Source organism: Rhea americana, unplaced genomic scaffold (assembly GCF_003343005.1).
Source record: "Rhea americana isolate MKP2758 unplaced genomic scaffold, rheAme1 scaffold_111, whole genome shotgun sequence".
NCBI lineage: Eukaryota > Metazoa > Chordata > Aves > Rheiformes > Rheidae > Rhea > Rhea americana.
This window is the reverse complement of record NW_028185162.1, coordinates 1,565,662-1,587,952: the sequence shown is the minus strand read 5'-3', so window position 1 is coordinate 1,587,952 and position 22,291 is coordinate 1,565,662. Positions and strand designations below refer to the sequence as shown.

The 22,291-nt window shown below is 44.5% G+C and overlaps 1 protein-coding gene across 4 annotated transcripts in view; it reads right to left on the bottom strand.

Moving 5' to 3' along the window:
- The window catches only part of COL26A1 (collagen type XXVI alpha 1 chain), a 178,712-nt gene that overhangs the window by 9,211 nt on the left and 147,210 nt on the right, over positions 1 to 22,291 (bottom strand). For 3 of the 4 annotated variants that reach the window (XM_085315201.1, XM_085315218.1, XM_085315209.1), the window contains exons 6-12: positions 19,214 to 19,258; positions 17,337 to 17,453; positions 15,749 to 15,901; positions 9,534 to 9,626; positions 7,908 to 7,969; positions 5,077 to 5,139; positions 1,261 to 1,305 (exon numbers count right to left, since the gene is read on the bottom strand). In XM_085315201.1, coding sequence (XP_085171327.1) covers positions 1,261 to 1,305; positions 5,077 to 5,139; positions 7,908 to 7,969; positions 9,534 to 9,626; positions 15,749 to 15,901; positions 17,337 to 17,453; positions 19,214 to 19,258 — 578 coding nt within the window. The remainder of the gene's footprint in view (positions 1 to 1,260; positions 1,306 to 5,076; positions 5,140 to 7,907; positions 7,970 to 9,533; positions 9,627 to 15,748; positions 15,902 to 17,336; positions 17,454 to 19,213; positions 19,259 to 22,291) is intronic. The other variant, XM_085315224.1, reaches the window with a different exon arrangement.

The window sequence follows — 22,291 nt, the reverse complement described above, 5'->3', positions numbered from 1 at the left end:
CACAAGCTAAACATAAGACAAGGGAAAGGCCTAATAAATTGCTGAACAAAGTAGACTGGAAATGCCTCAGCTCCTTAAACTTGCTGGACATCCCAGAGATGTTTGGAAAGCAAGGCGGGAGTGGGAGGAAGGAATCAAGAAGAGGTTGTGGGAGTTTTAAGAAATAATGATGTGGAATTAAGGAAGACGTTCTTCTAGAGGATCTAGGACTCCTCTGAATGCTTCAGTCCAATAAAATCAACTTGTTCACCTTCACACAACATTCATCTCTACCATTTTGTTTTCACCCTAGCTATATGTGTCAGTGAAGCCAACTCCTATGTGTATCTGTTCAGCTCTTGCCTAGAAATCATTTGGAGAAAAGCTGTTCTTAAGAGATTAGCAGCACAGCTTTACAGACCAAGGTGCAAGGTGGTGCTCAGAACAGCCGTTGTACTTTGGGTTGCTCAATAATGTCCACCTTTGTGCTCTGGTGGTGCCAGGAATCTCGCTGGGGAGGGTAGGAGGAAAGGGGCTTCTATCTACAAAGGTTAGGCTAAAGGATATCTGCTAGAGAAGCACTTCTCTGTTAGCATGACTCCTTCCTAATTACTGCTCTCCACCTCTGACCCCTCACTTGGACTTTGTCACCATTCCTTTCCTCCAGTGCACTGTATGCCACTGGCTGCCCCATTGACAAAAACGCCATGAGCAGAAACCAGCCTGGTAAGCCTGCAGGCTCTTAGAGCAGAGACATCATCTCATTTCACACTCTACAGTCAGGATTTCCTCCATGCTGTTGCAATGAAAACTCTATCAACACAGCTTAGAGCTAACATCCTCCACACCTGAGGAAATCAGTGAGAATCCATCTAGTTCATCCTCTGTGCTGTATTTACCACACTGACTTCTAGCTCTGGTAGGAAGAGCTGCAGCTGGCAGAGCACTATGGTGTCAGCTTCCACTTTTGCACCACCCAAGCTTGTGGTGGACACAGCTAAAAAGAAACTGAAAGCCTGCTAGGGCCCTGACCTGTCAACTCTGCATTTCAACGCTACACTAAATATGCAGGAAGACTCTCTCATTTGCCAAGGAACACATTAAGGTGAGGTTTTTGCCTGAACAAATCACAAAGCTGGAGACAGTTGACTTAAGTGTTGTATCTGAGAGGGCTAGATTAACCAGCTGCACTCCAGCCATGTGGTATTTAAGATGCCAGACATGCCAGGCAAGCACCAAAACCATCTGAGTCTTGCACACACCCTCAAGTACATCACTTACAGGAAATCCCTTAATGCCCCTCTCTCCAGTCAGACCTGCTTGCCCCTGTTGGAAATAAAGTAAGTGTCATTAGGAGATATTTTTCCATTTGACAAGAACATAATGTAATTTTACTAGTGGAATTAAGATGGCTTAATGAAAAACCTTACACTTGGGATAATATGAAGACATTTCTTTCCCTTGACATTATCACTTAGAGACAGCAAAAAAGGGGTCATGGTTTCTGTCAAGCATCAGCTCCAAATCCTATCACACTTTGGAGAAGTTTGGTTAGATACAGAAATACTCAGCTCAGTACCCTCTCAGTAAGACGATTTGCAATTTTTTGAACTTTAAAGCATTCAGTTACATCGTACCAGGAAGGAATTTGGCTGGAGATTTGTTTCKTACAAAGATACAACATTCTTCTCTCCAGTGAAATGGGCAGGCTGCTGCCCCAGACAGCAAACAGAGCTCCGGACACCCGCTGAGAACTGATTTAATCTGCCTCCTGCTTGCAACACACACCCCTGCGTTAAACCCAACAGCTACTGATCAAAACCTGTGCACAGTGTTTTGGTGGGTTGGTTGTTTTTTCCTGCCATGTTAATTTTCACATTGTTCTTGGTGCTCTTTTTTTGTTATTTTTAAACAGAAACATTCTGAAATGGTATGTGTTGGTTTGAGATGGAATGAAACGCCATCAGAGTGAGCATCTTTCTCCCCGTTTTCCTCCTCAGCTTTTATTCCCCGCCACGGAGCACCCTGGGGCCAGGGCAGAACGCCTAACCTGAAGGACACTTCTGAATTATTTCATAGACAGCAAGAACTGGGGGAAAGGAGGCAAAATTTAAAAGCATCTTTAGAAATCTGTTGACAAAATAGTCACATATTTAACCCAGCCCTTCTTCCCTAGACATACCCAGAAAAAAACAACTATCCTTTCGTTCCAAAAAAAGTTATCCAACTGGCAGCAGCTTTTTTGCAGTATTTGTCAGAAAGAAAGCTACTTTGTTACTGTGTCCACCCAACCTGCTGCTTTGTATAAAAATACCCCAAGCCCTGGGCATCTACAAAAACATGACTTCAAAGATTGGTGCAATGCTGAGTGAGTAGCTAGCCAGCACTAGGCACTGCCCTGCACTGACATGAAGAGCATTAGAAACAGGGCAGATTTGTCAGGTCCTCCTCCTGTCTTCAAAGGGAGAAATACCCGGCTTCTGCATTGGAGGGAACAAGGCCTGTGAAAAAACACTGGCAAGCAGCACATCAGGGCGAGGAGATATAACAACATGCTCTGAACACATAAATCGGTTGCTCTCTCTGTCCATTGGGAATGGGAAAAGATGTTATCAGCTTAAAGGAGATCACAGGATATTTGGATTGGATGATAGAAATATCTTTTATCCCAGTCCCTCCCTCACCGTACCTCTGTAGATTGCCTGGAGATGGTTGGAGTATCCCTCACTGGAAATGCTTAAGAATAAGATGAGCAGATGTTGACCGTGAAAGGCACATGCACAGATGTGCCACCGGGGGGATGGACTCTGACTGCCTCAGGACTCCTCTACATCTATTTTCTATGAGATTAAGCAGGCAGAAGGTATAATAACATTTTCTCATACCTCAATAGATATTGTAAAACCTCAGGTTTTTTGCTGCACCAGCTGCAGTTCCTCTGTTCTGCATACAGCTAGCCCTAATTTGTATCCACCAAACCGAAAATTGCAGCATGTAGTTGTTAAGACCAGCATTCAAATCCACACTCACAAAAGAGGTTATTCTCAAAAACACACAAAACATCCTACAGAAATTCTGCCAGAAAAGCTATCAGCTTCACTTTCCAAACTAACAGAGGAAGGACCAGAAAATACAATTTATTTTTTGCTATTTAGCAAGACATTCTGATATTCAAAAATCCCATTTATTCTGAACCTAGACAAGGTGCAATTCTGAATATCTACAAGCAGTGAATGAAACCAGAGTCTAAAGGATTCATTTACACCTCGTCCAGTCAAAAATTCCACTGAACAGGCACAGCGCAACAATGCATTTGTTTCAAAAGAAATGTAGTAATATTCTTAGCAATATGGCAAACCACAAATTAAATCACGATGCTACATGAATCATCGAGAAAGAGCTCTTATCAGTTTCCTGGATGGAAACTTGACACTTTGACATATACCATGCTTTCTTTTTTTAAAAAAAATAAAATTATAAATTAATGTTTAATAGTGATGAGCAGTGCTGGTTAACTTGGGCTAGCTAAGGTTTTAACTTTCATCAGACCCTTAAATTTTAGTCCCAGAATTGCCTTAGAATCTAATCTATTAGTAAAGTCAGTAAACGCTCCAAGTGGCTGATTTACAGTAGGAAATTCTTATTTAAAAAATCCTAACAGTTACTTAAAATGGGGTCTCTCTTTCAGGGGGTTGCAAGTGATTTCTTGTGTTAAAATGGGAACTAGACACCCAGAACARTGTGAGTTTCTGCAGAGATCCTTAAATAAAATACATCTCCTGTGTGAACTTTTTAAAAGCATACATGCTCCATCCTCAGCTATCTCATGCTCCTTGAGGTAAGATACACTTGGGGGGGAGGAATGAAACAAGCCACTCTGAGTTGTGGCCTTGCACACACTCTGGACAGAGGAATGCAGATTAAGCCCGTCAGTAAGCATTCTCATTAAGCAAGAAAGTCATCAAATTCATCTGGAGTTAGCCAATTTGCATTAGCCTTTCATAGCTCTCCAAAACATCCTTCTGTCTTTTAGATTGGAACAGTGAGCAGAAATGAAGGAGAAGAGATACTATCATATGGGGAAAGCAAGTTGTCTACAGCCMTCCATTTGAAGGTTTTGACTTCCATGCTCACCTCCATCTATGTGTAGGTAAAAGTGTCACTTGGAAGAAAAAGAAATTTGTTTCCTACCTCTGTAGAACAAGGCTCTATCTGTGCAGCCACTGCTGCAGACACATGTCATTTTAGAGGAACAACTTACCATTTTTCCCCCTCACCTTTCTTTCATTCTTTGAATCTGCTCCATACCGGGGCCTTAGCAATGGTCCACCCTCCATCAGTGCCAGTTTCTACATTCTGCAGATCTGGTTGACTGTCCACTCCCCATCCATATGTTAATATCTAAAAAGCTTTCGATTTTTTAGTGTATCTCAGAAGAAATTTCAAAGACCATGGTCTGGTGTTGTGACATGTTTTTGGAAAATAAACTTAGTAGAATCAGCTGAAGGTGCAAATGCCCCCCTTAATCATGGCTAGTACTTGAATTCTGGACAGGGAGTCTGACAAAGATATCCTCGTCACATTTTTCTCTGGTATTTATTTTAAACTCAACCAGTTTGGAAATAACGTTCAAACAGCCCCAGTAACAGTAACTGGACATAGCCCATCAAGGATTGAGATATAAAACATTTTATGAACATAATGAGAACATTGTTTGACCCAAGGAATGGCTTTGGCTCAGTAAAAGTCTGAGCAGCTATCTTCTACTTCCACAGAAGAAAGAAGTCAATTATACCACATAAAGTATTTCATGCTAAAGAGCTTTGGTTGGCTGAGGAAAGTTGGTCTCCACAGCCATTATATGCTATGCATTTGCTACCTGATTATCTTTCGGGAACGCCAGACTGTGCAATCAATGCAACCCTTTATCTGTACAGTAACCCCTCATCTTGATTCTTGCAGAAAACCTAGGAACTCTATGCATTTAACACTGATGAGGGCTGCAGTCCCTCTGTACTTGAAAGGACCTACGTTCTATACTGTTTCTGAGGCTTTGACCCTGAACTTGCTGGGAATCTATGTACAGTAAAATCTTACTCTCTCTCCTCGGTCTCCTTTGGAACCTTTTGGCCCGGGTTGTCCTGGAGAGCCTGGTAAACCCTRGAAGAGATGCAAAAAAGAAGGAGTTAATTCCCACTGTGCATCCTTCGTGTAGGTGAAGGTAATACATTTCCCAGTGATCCTCAGTTTCTGAAAACTTCATTTATGCATTAAGTGACTGGACTGGATTTTCTTTTGCCATTAAGTCTGCCTGCATAGTTAATTAAAAGGAGAGTAAAACATAACACATGGACCTGCTCACAGTGGTGAAGGTGGTGGTTCTGCAACTTAATYGTAAACATGCACCTTATGTGTGTTCTGTCTTAGTAAGTCCTGTGTGTATCTGCTTAGTGCTTATAAATGAGTGTAGAGCAAAATAGTATGTTTAGTCTAGTGTGTTAAAGCAGTGGATCCAACTTATGAATTTGTTGGTGCAAGAAGCCACTGGAAGCTCATCTTGAAGATTTCCTGAAACCATGMAGAGGCCTATAGCTCCTGCAGATTACTCTCCTCAGGTCTTTTAATGCACTGTATGTCACAGACATAACGTTTGGCAATGGATCRGTATGACAAGATAGTGCTTGTTCTCAGTTATCCTGAAAAAAAATATAAACAGATAATATGGCTAGCCTAAACCCCTCCCACTACTTTCCCCCTGTTCGTAATAGTCTCAGTGGGTGGCAGGAGTAAGCATACATACCTGCAAATTAATTGGACTGCGCAGCGGAAATTATTTTGAAGTGATTTACTCACCCTAATAAACAGTTTTCAAATTAAGCTCAATCTTTACTAATAATTTTGCTCCTTGGGCTGAATAAATCTATAAGGCAGTCACCAAAGGATAAGAAGGGCATTTTCTCCAGACTTCTACTAATTGAACTGCTTTGCAGAAATCAATCCAAACTCTTAAATTACTCACCCAGTGAAGCCTCAGTTGTAAGCCAGACAGGAAGAGAACAATATTGTTTGTTTATACTCCCCATGTCAGCTCCTCAGCTCCCCATAACCATATGCAAGATGCTTTTTTCCATCTTAAGTGACTCACACACCACCTTGGGCACTAGCAAGCGAGACTACTGCTCCAATCCAAACCACTGGTGATTTAAGGTTGTGTAATAACAGCCCCCAGAAAGTACCTCCTCTCAGCATCCAGAGAAATGGTCTTCCTAGGCATCCCTGCAAAGGGCAAAGCCTCTCGGCAGCTGGTTAAGTGGTCCAAGAAGACCAGGCATTATTTTTTTACAGGATTAAAGGAGTTAGGAGGCAGCAATGCTCAACATAAGTTGCTGCTTAGCCACGTCTCCCCACACAGGGGATTCAGAAGCTCAATTGGCTTTTGAAGGTTATCTATGGATGGAGAACAAGCTGGGGGACAAATGAGGCTTGGCCCTAAGTCAAACATGCAGCCTGAGTAAAACCCAAGTGTCCGGAGGCGCCTTTTGCACTTGCCAGTCTCAATAGGGACTTTCAGTGCTTGTGTACACATGAACGTTCAAGAACACTGAATTCAATACATCTGTCAGAAAAAAAATGAAAAAATTACTGTGTGCGTTGCATGTGAAAAAAACAGATTCTGCTACACAACTTTTGATTTTGCCCATGTGAATTACCTTATGTTTAATCACGTTAAAGTACATCTGTCATTTTGCTGCCAAATTTCCCACTGTGTTCATATCTATCTGGAGTTTCTCACAGTCCTCCAGAGCATTCACTAATTGAAACTATTCTGCTACACTGGCAAAATTTCACTAACATGCTGTCCATTGCTTCTTCCAAGTGATTAATAAATACATCATAAAATCTCATTTCTCTGATTTCTAGCAACCGCAAATCTCTTCATATTAGGATTGAAGGGACATTCCTCAGCTAAATTACCTCTCTCTCCAGTCACTTTTATGCCTTTAGTCAGCTCACATACTTTTGAAATATTTGGTGTTAACAGCTGACCCCCACCTTAAGTAACATTCTCCCCCAAACTGGAGTCCCCTTGTATCAGCTAACCACCATTTTGAGCAGTTTGACAGTTCCCTATTCATGACTTCATTTTTTTGCATTTAACCATTTTTTTTTCCATCCACATGAGTACTTTGCCCTTCTCCTATCCAAAATGTTTTCGAGCAAGTTCATCACAATCCATGATTATTCCCCCATGCACAATTTTGGTACTGATAAGTCATCAGTAGGACTGATGGAAATCTGCAACATTTTTATCAGAAAGTGCTATTTCTGAAAATCAGGCTCAACTACAGCATATTCACATGGGTGCAGTGTTGTTCTTTTTGTTCTTCCATAGGAAATAACAGTATTTTTCTGTGATTGTGCTGGCATAGCCCAAGTTACTATATTTTCGTTTGCTTGTTTTCTTTCCTGAATATTGTATCAGTTTATTCCTTCAACTGTTCGTAAAAGCCATCTGTCCCGTGATTGTACAAGGTCTTTGGGACATCCTATGGGAGATTCAGACTGGCCAGGAAGCCTCTGAAAAATTAGGGTTTGACATAGCACAGGGCCCTGTAGCCCCAGGGTGAGAGGCTCTCCACTGCTGAGCGCACTCACACAAGATGTTTTGCATCAACTCAGACTGTGGTGAAGCATTTTGATGCACACACAGTAAAATGTGCTGTTATGATCAAGGGACAAATCTGGAAAGTCAAATTATTCCAACTCCTATGCCAATTCAGGATGAAAAACAGGTATTAAATTTCACAAGGGACAAAACGTCAGTTCTAAGACATACAKCATCATCCCTCTTTCTGTAATGAGAAGATGCTTCACATCTAACCTCTGACTCTACCCCACTCCATCCCAAAAGCACTAAAATGTCTTACTTGCAATCCAGGGGCTCCAATAGGTCCTGGTGGCCCTTTGGGTCCTGATGCACCTGGCGGCCCTGGTGAGAATCATCATTTGAGGCAATTTTAAGGAGATTTAGAAGGAAGGACTTTTAATTCCAACCATATGCACTTCCTTCCATTATTCTGCTTAGTCTCTCAATGGACAAGAGCCATTGATCGATCACAGGACTACAGCACAAGCACTTTCATCACACTGGAATCCTGGATACCCACATCCTGATATAATAGATTCCTATGCCCTAGGGAAGACCTTAGGGCTCTGGAAAGAAAAGAGGAGGGGAACATAGGCAGGAAGGATGTCAGCAACATGCTACATTTCCATTTCCTTTAAAGTGACAGCTTTTCAGAAATTTTAAACTAGACCCATGACACAGCTACATCAGAGGAAGATATTGTAGTTGCTGTTTCTAAAACAGGAGGAGTCCCACAGGTGGAAAGCAAACTCCCCAAGTCAGCTAGGGTCTGTTTCTCCAGCATTCCCAGAAAGTGGATGATGAACATTCAGGAGACAGGGTTTGGACACGGGTGAACGAGAGGCTGACCGYGGCACAGCACTCTCTTGATCTTTGCATGCTCACTCCAGCAGCAAGAAGTTCTTTTTAAGGCTGTACCACAGAGAAGGGTGCTTCTGGGAAAAGTTAAATATTGCCTGAACAGGTCAACTTGCTTCATACAGTCACTTAACAGCTTCATTCCCCTTGGAAGAATATAATTATATCGAACAGTAGCTGTTAAATTATACCTGCAAATGGGAGACAGGATATTTGCTTAGCCCAAACTTATTAATACTCCTCTYTGCCACAGTTGCCGCAACCCTTGAGATGAAACAATGTGGACATTATGCACATAAAGTACAGCTGAATCAGCCACAATCAKTAATGCACCATGCAAACGTGTAAGTCAAAGAAAAAACGAAATGAAGGATAAATGAAAGGCCCTTATAACAAAAGGAAAAGCCTCTTCTGCAACTGATGGGAGTTCATTGCTAAATGCACTTCGCACAGKGAAGTGCTGATGTTTGCATGAATATTATCATTTAAGCCACTCATCAGCATTGAAAAACAAAAGACTTGCTGCAGAATTCTCGCCCCAGATTCTCATCTCAGTTACACTGGTGCAAATCTGGAGTAGCTCAAAATAGCTCCAAAGCCTGCAAAGTTTGCATAAATGTCATGGAGAACAGCTGGCCAGATTCTGCTCAGTGCAGCGCTACCATCAAGGGATGGGGTTTGTACTAGCAGGGAGAACCACTCTGCCATCACAAAGAAATCCACTGGATGGACCATTCTTAAAGACGTCCTCTGGTTGATCTCTTCTCAAGATGTGTCAATAGATAYCCCTCTTCCTTGCCAAAGTGGCAAGGAATATTTGAGATAGATAGAATCTGCCATTACCAACAGATAYGAAAACTAATTAATTCTGCCCTACCCTTCCCCAGTCCAGGACCAATGATTCTACTGCCCTTCCAGTGAGGGCCACTTGCTTTCCCCTGCAGGCATCCTGCAGGAGTGAACCCCRCGAGACCATTCCTGCTCCCCCTCAAAAACTTGTTGAATTTATTACCTGRTTTATTCAGTTTATATCAGCTGAGTTTATTACCTGGCGGCCCGATCGGGCCGGGGGCTCCGCGGGGTCCCGGCAAGCCAGCCATGATGGTGTCTATAACGGTAGAAGCCAGCTGAGGTTCTCCATCTGCATTAAAGAGCAGGGCAATGAGTGTCCAGCCGCACAGTCCCAGCAGGCAGGATGTCGCTCCAAAACCCTCTGGTGCCTCTTGCTGGCCAAGAGCAGGTAGTACTTCAGGATGCAAAATTGGGGCTGTTAAGAGCAACTGCCCTGTGCTCTCTAAGGGTATGAGCTGTGTCCCCTGGACCTGCAGAGCTGTGGATACCTTCAGATGCACTTCCTGCTTAACCCCAAAAGAGYTGTCCTTTCCATCCAAAATTGGTGCCCCTCCATAGTCATATAACCCTACCTTTGAACTCCAAAGCAGATTCAGAGTAGCTCTGCCTTGCACAGCAATAACTCACCTGAAATTTGCCATCTCCAAGATGCATTTGGCTTCTGGCTCCCTGACCAGTCACACGGGCATCTGGAGCTCCCTTGTATCTGCCACCAATGAACTGCTGAGCGATTCTGGCAGCCTAGCACACACCTACCAACCCAGCAAGCTCACGCTGCCATCAGCGACGGTGGGGACATCCTGACATCTGAGGATACAGGAGAGCCCAGCGGAGAGGGTGTGCTCTGCTCCCTCCATATACCCATTCTGCCTTTCAGAATTATTTTAAGACTTCAAATGGCCAGTTTGGGCAGGTCCAGTGTGCTCTGGGGAACAGATGGAGATGGGAATGGAGCAGGGAGAGGAAAGCCCTCAGCAGGAATTGGAGGAATTTTGTGCTGTTGCACATCTTCCTCGGTCCATTCYTGTCAGGGATAAATATCATCAGCCTGTAGCTGTCTATCCTTTCCTCATCATGAAGTGGCTTGCCACTTCAGGCGGTAATTAAATAGAAAAAAAATAGACCTACTTTTTAAAAAAGAAAACAACTGCATATTCATTGCAATTCCAAAACCAAGAATCAACAATCCTGTTCCCTAGAGATCTACAYTGTAGCGTACTAGTAGTCTGTGGGTGGCAGCATCTTTCACTTGAGACTCCTAGGACACTATTTTACAGTTGTGAAAACCAAGGTGCAAAAATTCCACAACTCAGCAGGGCCCCACGGTCACAAAGTAAGGAAGGGAATTGCCATGTCCTGGTGCTACTAAGATCCACAACCCACTCTCCTGACCAGTGCTATAGGACCAACAGCATAGTTCATCTGCTGACCTGGATGAAAGTGTTGGCTCCTGGTCATTGGGATGGTAAACCCTCTGATGTGTCCGCATTTTTCACAGCTGGAGCCATGCAGGAAGAACGTGGATCTTTTCCTGTCCATGATCTCGAATTTATTAATGTTTTCTTCTCCACCCATCCCTCTAACTCATTACACTAAAATTCATGGCATCCTTTGCAGATGTAAAAGGCTTCATATGGCTCATTGCTACAYTGATGCAAATATCAAGTGATACCAGGAAGATCAGAAGGGTGTTAGCATACTCTGCAGGGGCACAGTCCTGCCCAAAGGGTACACTGTGAAGTCTCCAGAAATGTTAGCAGATGTATTATGAAGCCTTTTCAACTTTAGGAGCATTGGCAGTGATAGAGAAGACTTTCAAGCTGGGTATTTGAAAGCAGCTCCTAGGGAAAACTGTGAAATCTCTTTAACTGCCAGGGATGACAATATATCTCTGCAATGCCTTCCTGGCAGTAGAACAATGTGAGATCTAGCCCAGATCCCCCTGAGAACCAAATGCTGTGCCTAAAGCCTGAATGCAAACAGGTATTTCTTTGACTATTGTTTCCAGCTCCATCCATTTTCCCTTCTTCAGAGCCCTGAAACAAAACAACTGAGACTATTTTCATGTTCAGAAGGAAAGGTACCCAAGTGAAGTGTGTAATCCAATTAATTTGAGTTTTATTTGACCACGTCAAAATCCATCAGGGCTGAGATGAAATCAGGAAATGAGCATCGAACAGTAGTGAAGGCATTAACAGTTGCAGAGCCTTTTGYTTTTAAAGATCACATGGCCAACAAAATCAAATGAACATCCAGTGGGAGGGGGAAGGAGGGTTGCAAACTATCAGGATTTAATCCTGGCTGGAGGCAAGCCAGGGATAAAGATTGGGGTTACAGAATTTTCTAGTTAAACATTATTATGGTGACAAAGTTACTCCCCAGAAGTTCACCCATCCTGACTTTAGGTCAATTTGACTCACAGTTATTTAGGAAAGGTGTTTCCATAACTGGTGACACAAAAAAAGAGCTCTGCTGAACAGCCTTAGAGCTCTGTGGCTCCTCATCTGGTCTCTGCAGCACAGGAGTATGTATTTGTAGATTCGGAGTTGTTCCTTCTGCAACTGCCTGGCCATGCGAAACTCATGGAGGCCAAGGTTTCTTTCCGGGAGGCTTTGAACACAACATACTAAGAATAGAGCCRGATAAAAGTGTATTAAAACAGAACTCTCACTTTCGTAAGGGCTTCTTCCATATTCCTATAAAGCAGCAAGTAGAACTCAAACCTCCAGTCTTTCCTGCTCCTTATAAACAGGAGGAGACTCTGGGGCCGGAGCTGGACACTGTCATAGCAGTCACAAATAGCTCCAGCATCGTTCAGTAGCAAACGGTAGGAGGAATGTTTCCTTCTCAGCTGTCTCTTGCGCTAAGCCAGCCTCTGCTGGGCTCAAGGGCTGGATTTTGGATCAGTGCTGCTGCTTATACCAAAACAAAATACAGACAACTGTTTGTCCCATTTGAAAAGACCTCGATACATGATTTGTTCCAGGAGCTTTCAAACTCCTAGCCAAGCCAAAAGGAATAGCTYGATCAGGCCGACCTGCTGTGCACTCTGGGAGAGGCACAAGCTTCCCACAACGTGCAAACCTGGAACAGCGCAGAACTGTGCTGAGGGAGGCACGGAGACCTGCCCAGCCRGAACAGCAAGGTGTCTCCAAGGCATATAGGTGCTAGCAGCTTGGAGGGCAATCGGTATGGTTTTCTAAATGAAATGCTCTTTCAGTAGACTAAGCAGACTAATCATTATGTCATTTGCAAACTCTTATCTCTGAAATGTAAGAAAGCAGAACCCTCAATTGACTGTAAGTTCTGTTCTTTCCTCCTTTTCCCCCTAAAATGTTTCTTAGCTTTAACAGGAGAAGTAGAACTGAGCTGAAAGAGGACTTAAGACCACATACCTGATCCACTTATTTTTTAAGCAGTAGAGAAAGTGAATGATCCTTGCAGCCACAGCAGCAGGATAGGGCAGTTTAGTTTCTGGCCTATGTCTAATGTTTCTAACTAAGGGATAAATTCCCCCATTATAGGCTTGATTTGTTGAGACAGGATGGAAATGAAGTAATCCTGTCTTAATTTCTTTCTGCTACCTGATCTGGAGAGAGACAACTGGGACCAATTTCYTTACCGCAGCATAGTAAAACTGTGAGAAAATAGTTGTCTCCCCATTTTTGGCTTCTGTCTGCTGATAAACATTGCCAACAGGAACTTGTTGCGATTAATAAAGGCACATGCATTAACCATGTTCAGGCGGAACCAAATACTGTACTAATAATAATCTGATACAGCTTTCTTACATCTCTGTGGGTGCATATGCCATTACCAGGAATATGCTTCCCTCTGCTGTCAGCAGCTGGAATCTTATGTTTATAGTTTTCAGATGTGCTCCATTAAAATAAATAAATAAATAAAAACCTATCTGGGATTTACAAGGCTAAGTTTTATTGGTTGTTAAGGATCAGCTTTCCACCAGCCTTTGGTAGGCAAAATCAGCTACCACAAAGACAAAAATGGTAAGTTTTACACGAATATGGTCTTGATATTGCACTAATTCTATCATGAACACGTAGATAACTTATACCAGCAGTGAGACCTCATGTTAAGAAAAATTTTGAAAAAGAGAGAAATTGTCATAGTTTCGGCCCAGATCCTAGGATATGTACACCAATAAAGCCAGGCTGCTTCACTTGATTAATGCAGTCTTTGCTGTACATGCCTACGTGCCACCTCCGTGGATTACTGAAGACCCTGCCTTGTAAGGCCTGGCTTGATTCGCAGAAACGGGATGAACAGGTCCTATCTATGCCACTCAGCAGATTGCCCTGATGCAAGCATCAGCTTCAAAGTCTCAAGCTTCTCAGGTAAAATCCTAYAGGAGAGGGCAGGGGGGACTCCAGAAAGTATGAACTGGAGATGAAAAAGAGAAAGATTTCTCAATTTCTCTGATGTGAGGTTTAGGATAAAGCTGTCAGTCGCTGGCAGAGGTCACAGCAGGTGCACAAAGGGAAAGATCCTGTGCTGTCTGCTGTGTCCAAGTACCACTTCGTGTGTATCATTCAAAAGTAACACTCAGATTTGTTTAATCAGTCCTCTGCAGTATAAACCACCAGGGAGTGTAGAGCCTTTCTGCTTCTTCAACGACCCTGATTATAAATCCAGGAGAGAGCTTAAGCGCTCAAACAGTCACAGCCAGACTCTGTAGCAGCAATATTTTAATTCCACACAGGATTAGGCCTTAATTTTGAAACCTCTGGACTATATGAGCTTTCTAGTTGTTCCAAGAGTAGATAAATCAAGCCTCAGCAGCACACACACTGCTGAGACAGGGTCCTGGCTACTCTCTCTGCATACCAAGAAATCCATCTTAGATATGGAGAAAAACGACAGATCTGTCCAAGGGCTGTAACAGCCACCATTTGCCCAGGGTCAAACACATTTATGTGCAAGCCTGTTGCTGCCCACTGGTGGCAAAGTTAATACAGACAAACTTCATTTATCCACTTCCCATTTCTGGGACAAGAATTTACCCTTCTTGTGCATCAGCTAGAAAGGCTGTGCAATGCCATTTATGCACTTAATTTCTCCACTACCTTACAAGAAAGCTTAATTGAAGGGGTGGTTGGAAGGAGGGGGCAGTGTCATTATCAAAACCATCCCTGAGTATCCTTTGGAATAAAACGCTGCATGAAGAGCGGTATCACCCAATACAGGCACTATTTGGCATGATCCTGTGAAGCAGTGAGATGACTGTAATGGAAAACCACCTGCTTATAAGGCTCCGGAGGGCAGCAGCTCAGTCTACATTTTGTTAAGAACTTRGGTATTGAACCACAATTAATTTAATCCTGCCCATATGCTCTAAATAATTGAATACAGAACAGAGCTGTTAAAATTCTCCCAAATTAAAAATACATCCGCTCACTTTCAGGAAAAGAAGTCTGGAGAGGAGAGTGGGTGGAAAGAAAGGAAAGCTCTAGAAAACTGTCAGACACAGGGAGATTTACTAATCCTTGGTTGTAATTAATATAAGTGAGCTTTGAAGTTGGAGGTGAGCAGAGCAGCTGGGAGAAGGCACAGCTGAAGTCTGGGGGAAGGGAGAGTGGAGACTAAGCAGAGCTGAGGCTCCTGAGCTTTGCAAGCCAAGGGGGAGATACGCGCTGAGCTGCGCTGTGCTGTTATTAGACACTAGCACCGGAAGACTGCACCGGAAGAAATCAGATCAAGCCCAATTCTGAGAGCGCTCAGACAAGAGCGCACGATGTGCCTTTCCTAGACAGCCTTTTCTTGCCCTGCACAACACAGATCAAGTAAATAGATCTTTTAATCACCACAGGATCAAAAAAATCTTGTCCCTCTGGCTGTAAAGAAGGGATAAATCACTGCCTCGGTTTGGGGTCCATGGATGCTGGAGAATGTTGCTATTTCAAAAATACAGGCAGGGAGATGTGTCTGTGGGGGCAGTAAAGGAGCTGCATTTAACAGATGCTTGTGTTATGTTATATAACCTCAGTGTAGCAAGCCTGTGGTACTCATTCATTTCTGGGTAACCCTGACTGCTGTAACATTGCACCAGCAGCCCCAGGAGGTCTCACAGCAGTGCAGTTTCATTGCACCAGGATCTAACCAGTCATACATGTTATATATCCCTACCCATGTCTCACAGATGACACTGTTGGAGCCCTAACACTTCATTAGGGATCCTCCTCACAGCAGCTACCTTGTTCTGCAAGAAGCAAGCCTACAGGAGGCCATATCACCTCCTCAAATGTATGTTGAGCCCAGAAAATCAGGTACAGGGAACATAAATCCCCCCTCAAACACTATTCCCTACTGATGCTTATTCATCTGCACAAAAAATGTGACTGCCMATTCTGCTGATGTACTAGAAAAAAAAAAGGAACAGAGGAGGAAACTTACTTTCTTTTTCAGCCGTAGGCTGGAGTGAGTAGAGAACCCCTTGTTGGAAGGTAAGGGGGAGGCTTGGGGTGGCCGGTGGCCCTGGAGGACCTGGGGGACCCGGGATCCCATTTTCTCCTGGAAGTCCTCTTGGTCCTTGAGGTCCCAGCAGTCCTGTGCAGAAGCAGGAGAGGATCTCTTAGTATGTTTGTGGATGTGCTAAAGGATGTCACCATGCAAAAAGCCAGAGAGAAACCCATCAGCTCTTGAAATGAAGAGAGTCTAAAATAGGGATGCGTCCTCTAGGACAGAAGAGAAAAGCTGAAAATTTAGCCAGCATTGATAGATGTGGTGGCAATGGAAAACATGCAGAGAGAAACGAGAGAGTGGAAAGGCAATTTGGGCTCAGAATTGTTTCTGTTAAGCCTAAGAAGCCTCTCAGCTGTTTCCAGTGTGGTCTCAGAATACCACAGCCACAACATGCTTGCCCTACTAAGAACAGAGGATTTTTGTCCTGAACTGGAATTATGGAGTTTGGGTCCAACTAAATATGGAAAATTGGGAAGCTGTTCCTATTTCCCCTTAGGTTCTTCCTCTGCAAAGCAGATGGCTTCACTTGGCTCAAAGGTCAGCTTGATTTTCTCAGAGTAAAATCAACCTCCTTTCCTGAGGCTGTAGAAGAAACTAAAGGCTGCAGGGCTCGAAATCAAGAGCAGATCCTTCTCTTCCCTTCCACTTACACCTGTATGTCACCCTGCAGCTGGGAAAGCACAGAAAGAGCAGCAGAAACCCACTCAGTCCAGGCGCTGATCAGTTCTGTTTCCTTTGGAGGTGGAAGGCTCTCAATTCATCCTAAGAAACCAAAAGGCAGACACATCCCTGGCCAGACTTCAGCCATTGTCAGGTTGCCAGAAAATGCCAAGAAGTGTTTAAGACTGCTCTTGTATTTAAGGCATGCTCCAAGTTTCAATTTTTCCTGAGCTCAGCCTTGTAAACACATAGAGAGCACAGAGGCTGAGGTCTGGCAGCTATTGCGTAGCACTGTCTCCATCGAAAGATTCAGGAATATTTTAGGGATGGAGGAAGTCTCCTAGCTCCAGAACAGGTATACTCTGAAAGAATAGTCTCATAACCTTTTCACCTTACTTTACAATAGCATCATCTGTTTGACATCCTACCATCTGACAGTTTGACACAAACAGCAACCCTTCCTTCCCCAGGTGGGAAGAAGGGGAGTTAAAGCAGGCATAGCAGTGAGAGGGTTAAACAGGAATGCTCTTTTCTGAAGGCTGACAGATCAAAGACTGGTTTTCACAGCTCCGGAAGGGGATGGGGAAACATGATCCTGCTCTGCTGCTTTCTGGGATAAGCTCACCCCAGCTCCACGGGAAGTCCCAGGGAATATCATTGCTAGGGCAGCTGACTGCTCATCTTGGAGAGCCGCTGGCTGATTTCAGCACCCAGGGGACTGGCAGCAACAGATTCAATATGAACTGAAGATGTTCAACTTCTTGTGTGTCCAGGCCTTTTATGATCCATTTGCACTGAGAATTTGCCCAAAGTGAAAAGATTGCTATTGTGCTGGCCAAGGGACTCCTCCAGGACTTACCTGGTGGCCCTGCTGGGCCCCTCTCACCAGGCTGACCCTTCTCGCCTTTTGGCCCTGGCGGTCCTGGGAGACCAGTTGGTCCAACCGGGCCTGGAGGCCCCACCTGTCCTGGTAGGCCTGCAAAGATATATAACAAAAATCAAAGCTCAAGGATTTGCAGCTCCCACATTTGGATCTAGTTTGCACCCTACGTGGGGGACAGCCTGCCTGGGGCACAGAACCGAGTCCCCTAGGCATTCACCCAAATTCTCTGCACTTCTCAGAGAAAAGCAGTAATTCCAAAATATTAGTCGTCCCCCCCTTCACCTCCTGAAAGATTCCCCTTTGCTTCCTTTTTTTGATCATTCTGGAGATATATCCAAATTCTTTTTTCTTACAAAAATGAGCAGTGTCCATCTCTAATCCATGAGAAGACTGAAAAAAGGACATTTCAAAGGCTTCATGTACATGTGTGCAGGGGGGTTATGTGTGCGCATGCATCTTTGTTTAATTCCATCAGTACCTTTCTTTAATTCTATCAATAAAGGTGTGGTTTAATTTGAATATTGAACACTGAGTTAAGGTAAGGTTTTCATTTGCAGCAATTTGTTCACCCACAGGAGGTAAACTGCACACTTCTCTATGAGCACAGGGGCTCCTTTAGTGGATCTGGGCTAAGAGCTCACTCGACACAGGCTGTGTCTGTCCTGCTCAGGCGGGCGAGCAGGAGCCCGTTGAGGAGACCACCACCATTTGTTCAGAGCATCGCAAACAGCTTCTTCCCCCCTACCAAACAACCCACAACACCCCTGGAGTTTTCTCGCAGCAAATCCTTTCCAGGAGAGAGGGAAGAACAGCAGAAACGCTGTCTGTTTTGCAAGCACCACACACTGTGCTGCTGAGCATGGGTCAAAGCATTTCCCCACTTGTATAAATCAGCCTCAATCATCCAGTTCAACCTTTATAACTCAATCCTGCAAACTTCTGCAGAGCAAGAGCAATCATTTTCTGCTAGCATCCTCAATCACACTGCTGCAGTGGAGCTTTAAAGAAGCTGGCACTTACTTCCCCGAAGGTGGAAAGCACTAACGGAAAGACTAGAAGATGCAGCACTGAGTAATGTGTCAGGCAAATGCTCATACTGGTGACAAATGGTGTTACCAGCACAAAAGAGAAAAGTGCAAAAGGGAAAAGAAAGAGGGAAGGATTCAGGGGAAAGGGGGGAGGAAAATGAATAGGCCAAATCTTTAGCTGGCATAAATCAGCACTGCTGCAGTGACACTGCTTTCAGAGATCCAAGCCCATGGAAAGCCCTTCTCCAAAAACGTGAAAGAAAAAGCTATAGGAAAAATTAAAAAAGGTAGATTGTGGATATCCTACTGCTGGAGACCAAAACAGGCCTGCAGAGCCCTGGATTTTTTTTCCGGCCTTGTCATTAACCTGCAACATTCCTCTTTCCTTCCCTGAGATCTTTTCCATTTTGAGTGCAGTGTGTTAGTCTGTATTCGAATGAAGCTTAGCAAGGTGATGCCCTGAACATCACTGGCGGCTCCCCACGCCCCTGGCAGGCAATACCAGGGGGATAAGAGCGGTGTTCGCCCCGCCGCGCGGCGCACACCCCGCTCAATCTCACTACCTGCCCTTTGCCAGCGCTTTCAACCCGTCGTGCTGGGGGAACTGAATGTCTCCGAGATAATAAAGCTGGTGTTTAGCCTCGCTAGCCAGAGCAGCCCATGAACAAATAAAACCCAGAAGAAACCCAGCCGCCATGTCGCTGTGAGGCTCTAGATTGCTGAGGACTCCTGACCACAGCAGCCTTCTGCTTTTTGGGCAAGACCATGCACAGGACTGAGTACAGCAACGTTAAAAGAGGAAAATAGTAGGTTATATTCACTTACCCTGTGGTATTAGCTGTTCCTCTGCACCTCTGCGTCCTTTAGGCTCTAATTAAGAGGGTCAGGGTTTTAAAAAAAAAGAGAGAGAGAGAGAGAGAGAGAGATGAAAAATTAGGTTTCTTGCTGCCAACTGGCTCAGACAGAGCATATATATTTTCTTAATGCTCAGTAAAACGTATCCTGTTGATTAACACGCTGATCAGAAAGGCCAGAAGTGCAGCTGTCTCAACAGCTCTGATTGCTTTTAAACGATTGTCTATTCTCAGCCCTGTCAGTCACTGAAGAAATAGCTACCCTAATAAACAGTAGCAAGTTTTCCTGGACCTCAGCCTGGAAAGGCGTCAGCCAGCTCGGAGCCATCCAGCCATTCGGAAGCCCGCCCGCCACTCAAAGCATCGGGTGCCCATCGACCTTGTGGTGTCAGGCACCAACATCCTGCCCTCAGTCCATCAGTTTTGGAAGCTCAGTGSTGCGCAAGCTGGGATTTGGATTTGCTTTGGCTGAAAAAGCAAAAGTAGGACGAGACAGGCAATATTTCATAAAAATCTCTGGTTAAGGGAACGGGAGGGACATAGGCATAGCTTTCCACAACCCCAAATCACACARAAAACCTCAGTTTTGAATCTGTCCTAATCTAAGACTACATTTGTTGAAAGATCTCCCAAGGTCTGCCACCCCTGTAAGTGAACCTGGGCCAGTTTTGTGCAACAAATTAAAGCGCAGTGTTGAAATCATGCAAACGGGGCAGTCCCCTGCCATCCTAGACCAACTGCCTGAAATTCTCTACATTTCAGCAATATCCACAGTGCATTTTTTGGCTAGCTTTGAACTGTAAATACAAACTGACATGGGGAGGGAAGGAAGCCCAATGGGGACTCAATATCCGCACAGCTCCGAGCAAAGCAAGAGCTGGATTTTGGAGAGCATGGGGTGACAGCAGTGGGGGGAGATCGCATGCCAATAAACAACTTAACTGATGACTTCCAATTGCTGAAAGATGCTGTCCTGATCTAAAATGGCCCAGTCTCACCTGACGCTCAGTTATTATGCTGCAGTTGCTGTTCCGTACTAGTTAAATAAACCAAGGCTGGAACAACAAATGGTAACAACAAGCAAGGACTACACCTGGCACRTGTTTTTTGGAAGTGGCCTCTAGCTACCTCTTGGATTTACCGCAGGATTGAGGGTGCTGATACAGGATCACAGAGTCAGTCTGAGGCAACCTCTACAGGAAAACAATTCTGCTTCATCGCACTGTCCGGGAGAGGGGCAATTCCTTGTTCATTGCTGAGCACTAACAGACTATCATGTGGAGGGAGCCTCAGGGAGGAGAAGACTTCTAAGTGGAAGGGACAGAGTTGTSAGTACTTTTGCTGGATTGACTTTAGTACAATGAAGTGCAGGTGCAGAGACACTGCAACAGCAAAAAATAAATGACATGGAGAAGGCGGAATGAGCATATAATGGACACCGGGGGAAACTGCTTAAATTCAGTTCCTGGCAGCCATCATTCTGGTTCTGAAAATACTTTGCAGAACATATTGTTAGTGAACCTCCCTCCATGTTGTGGCATCCTGTCAAATTATAAACATGGATGACATCTGGTCTATGTTGGTTGCTCCAAGTCTACTGCAGTCATGAAGGGCAGCCATAATAAACTCCTCTGACCAAAAAAAAACAAAAAAAAAACAAAAAAAACAGACCCTATAGAGGATAAAAACTTCCCTGGGAGCAGGCAAAGCAACCGACAGACAGGGCTTTGGAAGCAGAGAGTAGAGATCTTGAAACGAGAATGCTAAGGTCAAGGAAATTCAATGCGTGGTAATCTGTCTAGCCAAGTAGGCTCAGAGGGAGATTTCTCATAAGTGTATTTTTTTTTCATGCCACAAGAGGGATCATAAAACAGCCCATTGTGTTTATGGTAAATTTAAAAAATACAATGCATAGCACAACTGATGCTGCTATTAATGGGCAAAATGTTCCTCCTTACAAACCAAAGTGTTACCCCTACCCCAAGCTTCTGTTTTCTCCCTCTGCTTCCTGCCAGGGAAACGTGATATTCGACGCTCAGTAGGTGAATATTAATTGCCTTTCTGCAATTGCCCTGGTGCTCTGGAGTTTCTTCAGGAATGTCTCAATCTGTCTGTGCCTGAAAATCCACAGTCTTCGGACACGTACACTGAAAGACAGAGGCAGGCGCACTGGTCCTACCACGGGTAATAGAAATTTCGCTTTCCTGAGACCAGAATTCAGCTCTTAGTGCATTCTTGTGCCAATAGAAATAGAGGTTAGTGACAGACCGTTAAGGTTGGCAAAATGGAGCTTAACATGTAATGTTTGAAGCTGAGCTGCTCGCTTCYTGAGACATGGCTGCTTTGTGCTGGCTGAACTAGAGGAAGGGGTAGAGACCTGAAGGGAAAAGCAGAAGGCTGCTCTCCTCCCGAAGGGGTAATCCTCCCCGCTGCAAGAGCTGCAGGAAGAGGTCATAAGGAAATCATGTTCAGCTCCCTGTGGCTAAACTGATGGTTTGAGGTGGGATCAGTGAGCATTAAATTCCCTCTTTGTCCATGAATCTGCATGTGTGTTGGCGCGTGATCACCGTCACATTCACAGCTGGGCAGAGAGGGAGGGACACAAGGTGACGTTAAAACCTGAGATTGAGTAGTCCCTGGTTTGGAGGAATCCAGTCTGTAAAGCTAAATAGTGCCGGTTCTGCCCCTAAAACAGAGACTGAAAGTTCTCAAAATGCCTCTCTGCAGGCTGGTTTTCATGCTGAGCGCGCTCCCACATCACTGTGAACATCTGCAGCCGGGCCAAAGCTACGGTTTCCCTGCCAAGGGCACAAAGCGAGCCGTGGTGGCCAGGGAGCTGTTGATGCCAGCAAGGCTGCCGGTCTGCGCTCGGCACGGAGGTGCCCGAGGCCCGAGCACTGCAGCTTCTGCCCRCAGCTCCCTGCTGGCTCAAACACCTGGGAGTAACTGTCCATACACCTACAAAAGAGAGCAATCGCCCGTCTGAAAATCTTAACCCTCTTCTCCTTTACAGGATAGGCAGAAAGAGCTGCCAGCGATTCCTGCAGAC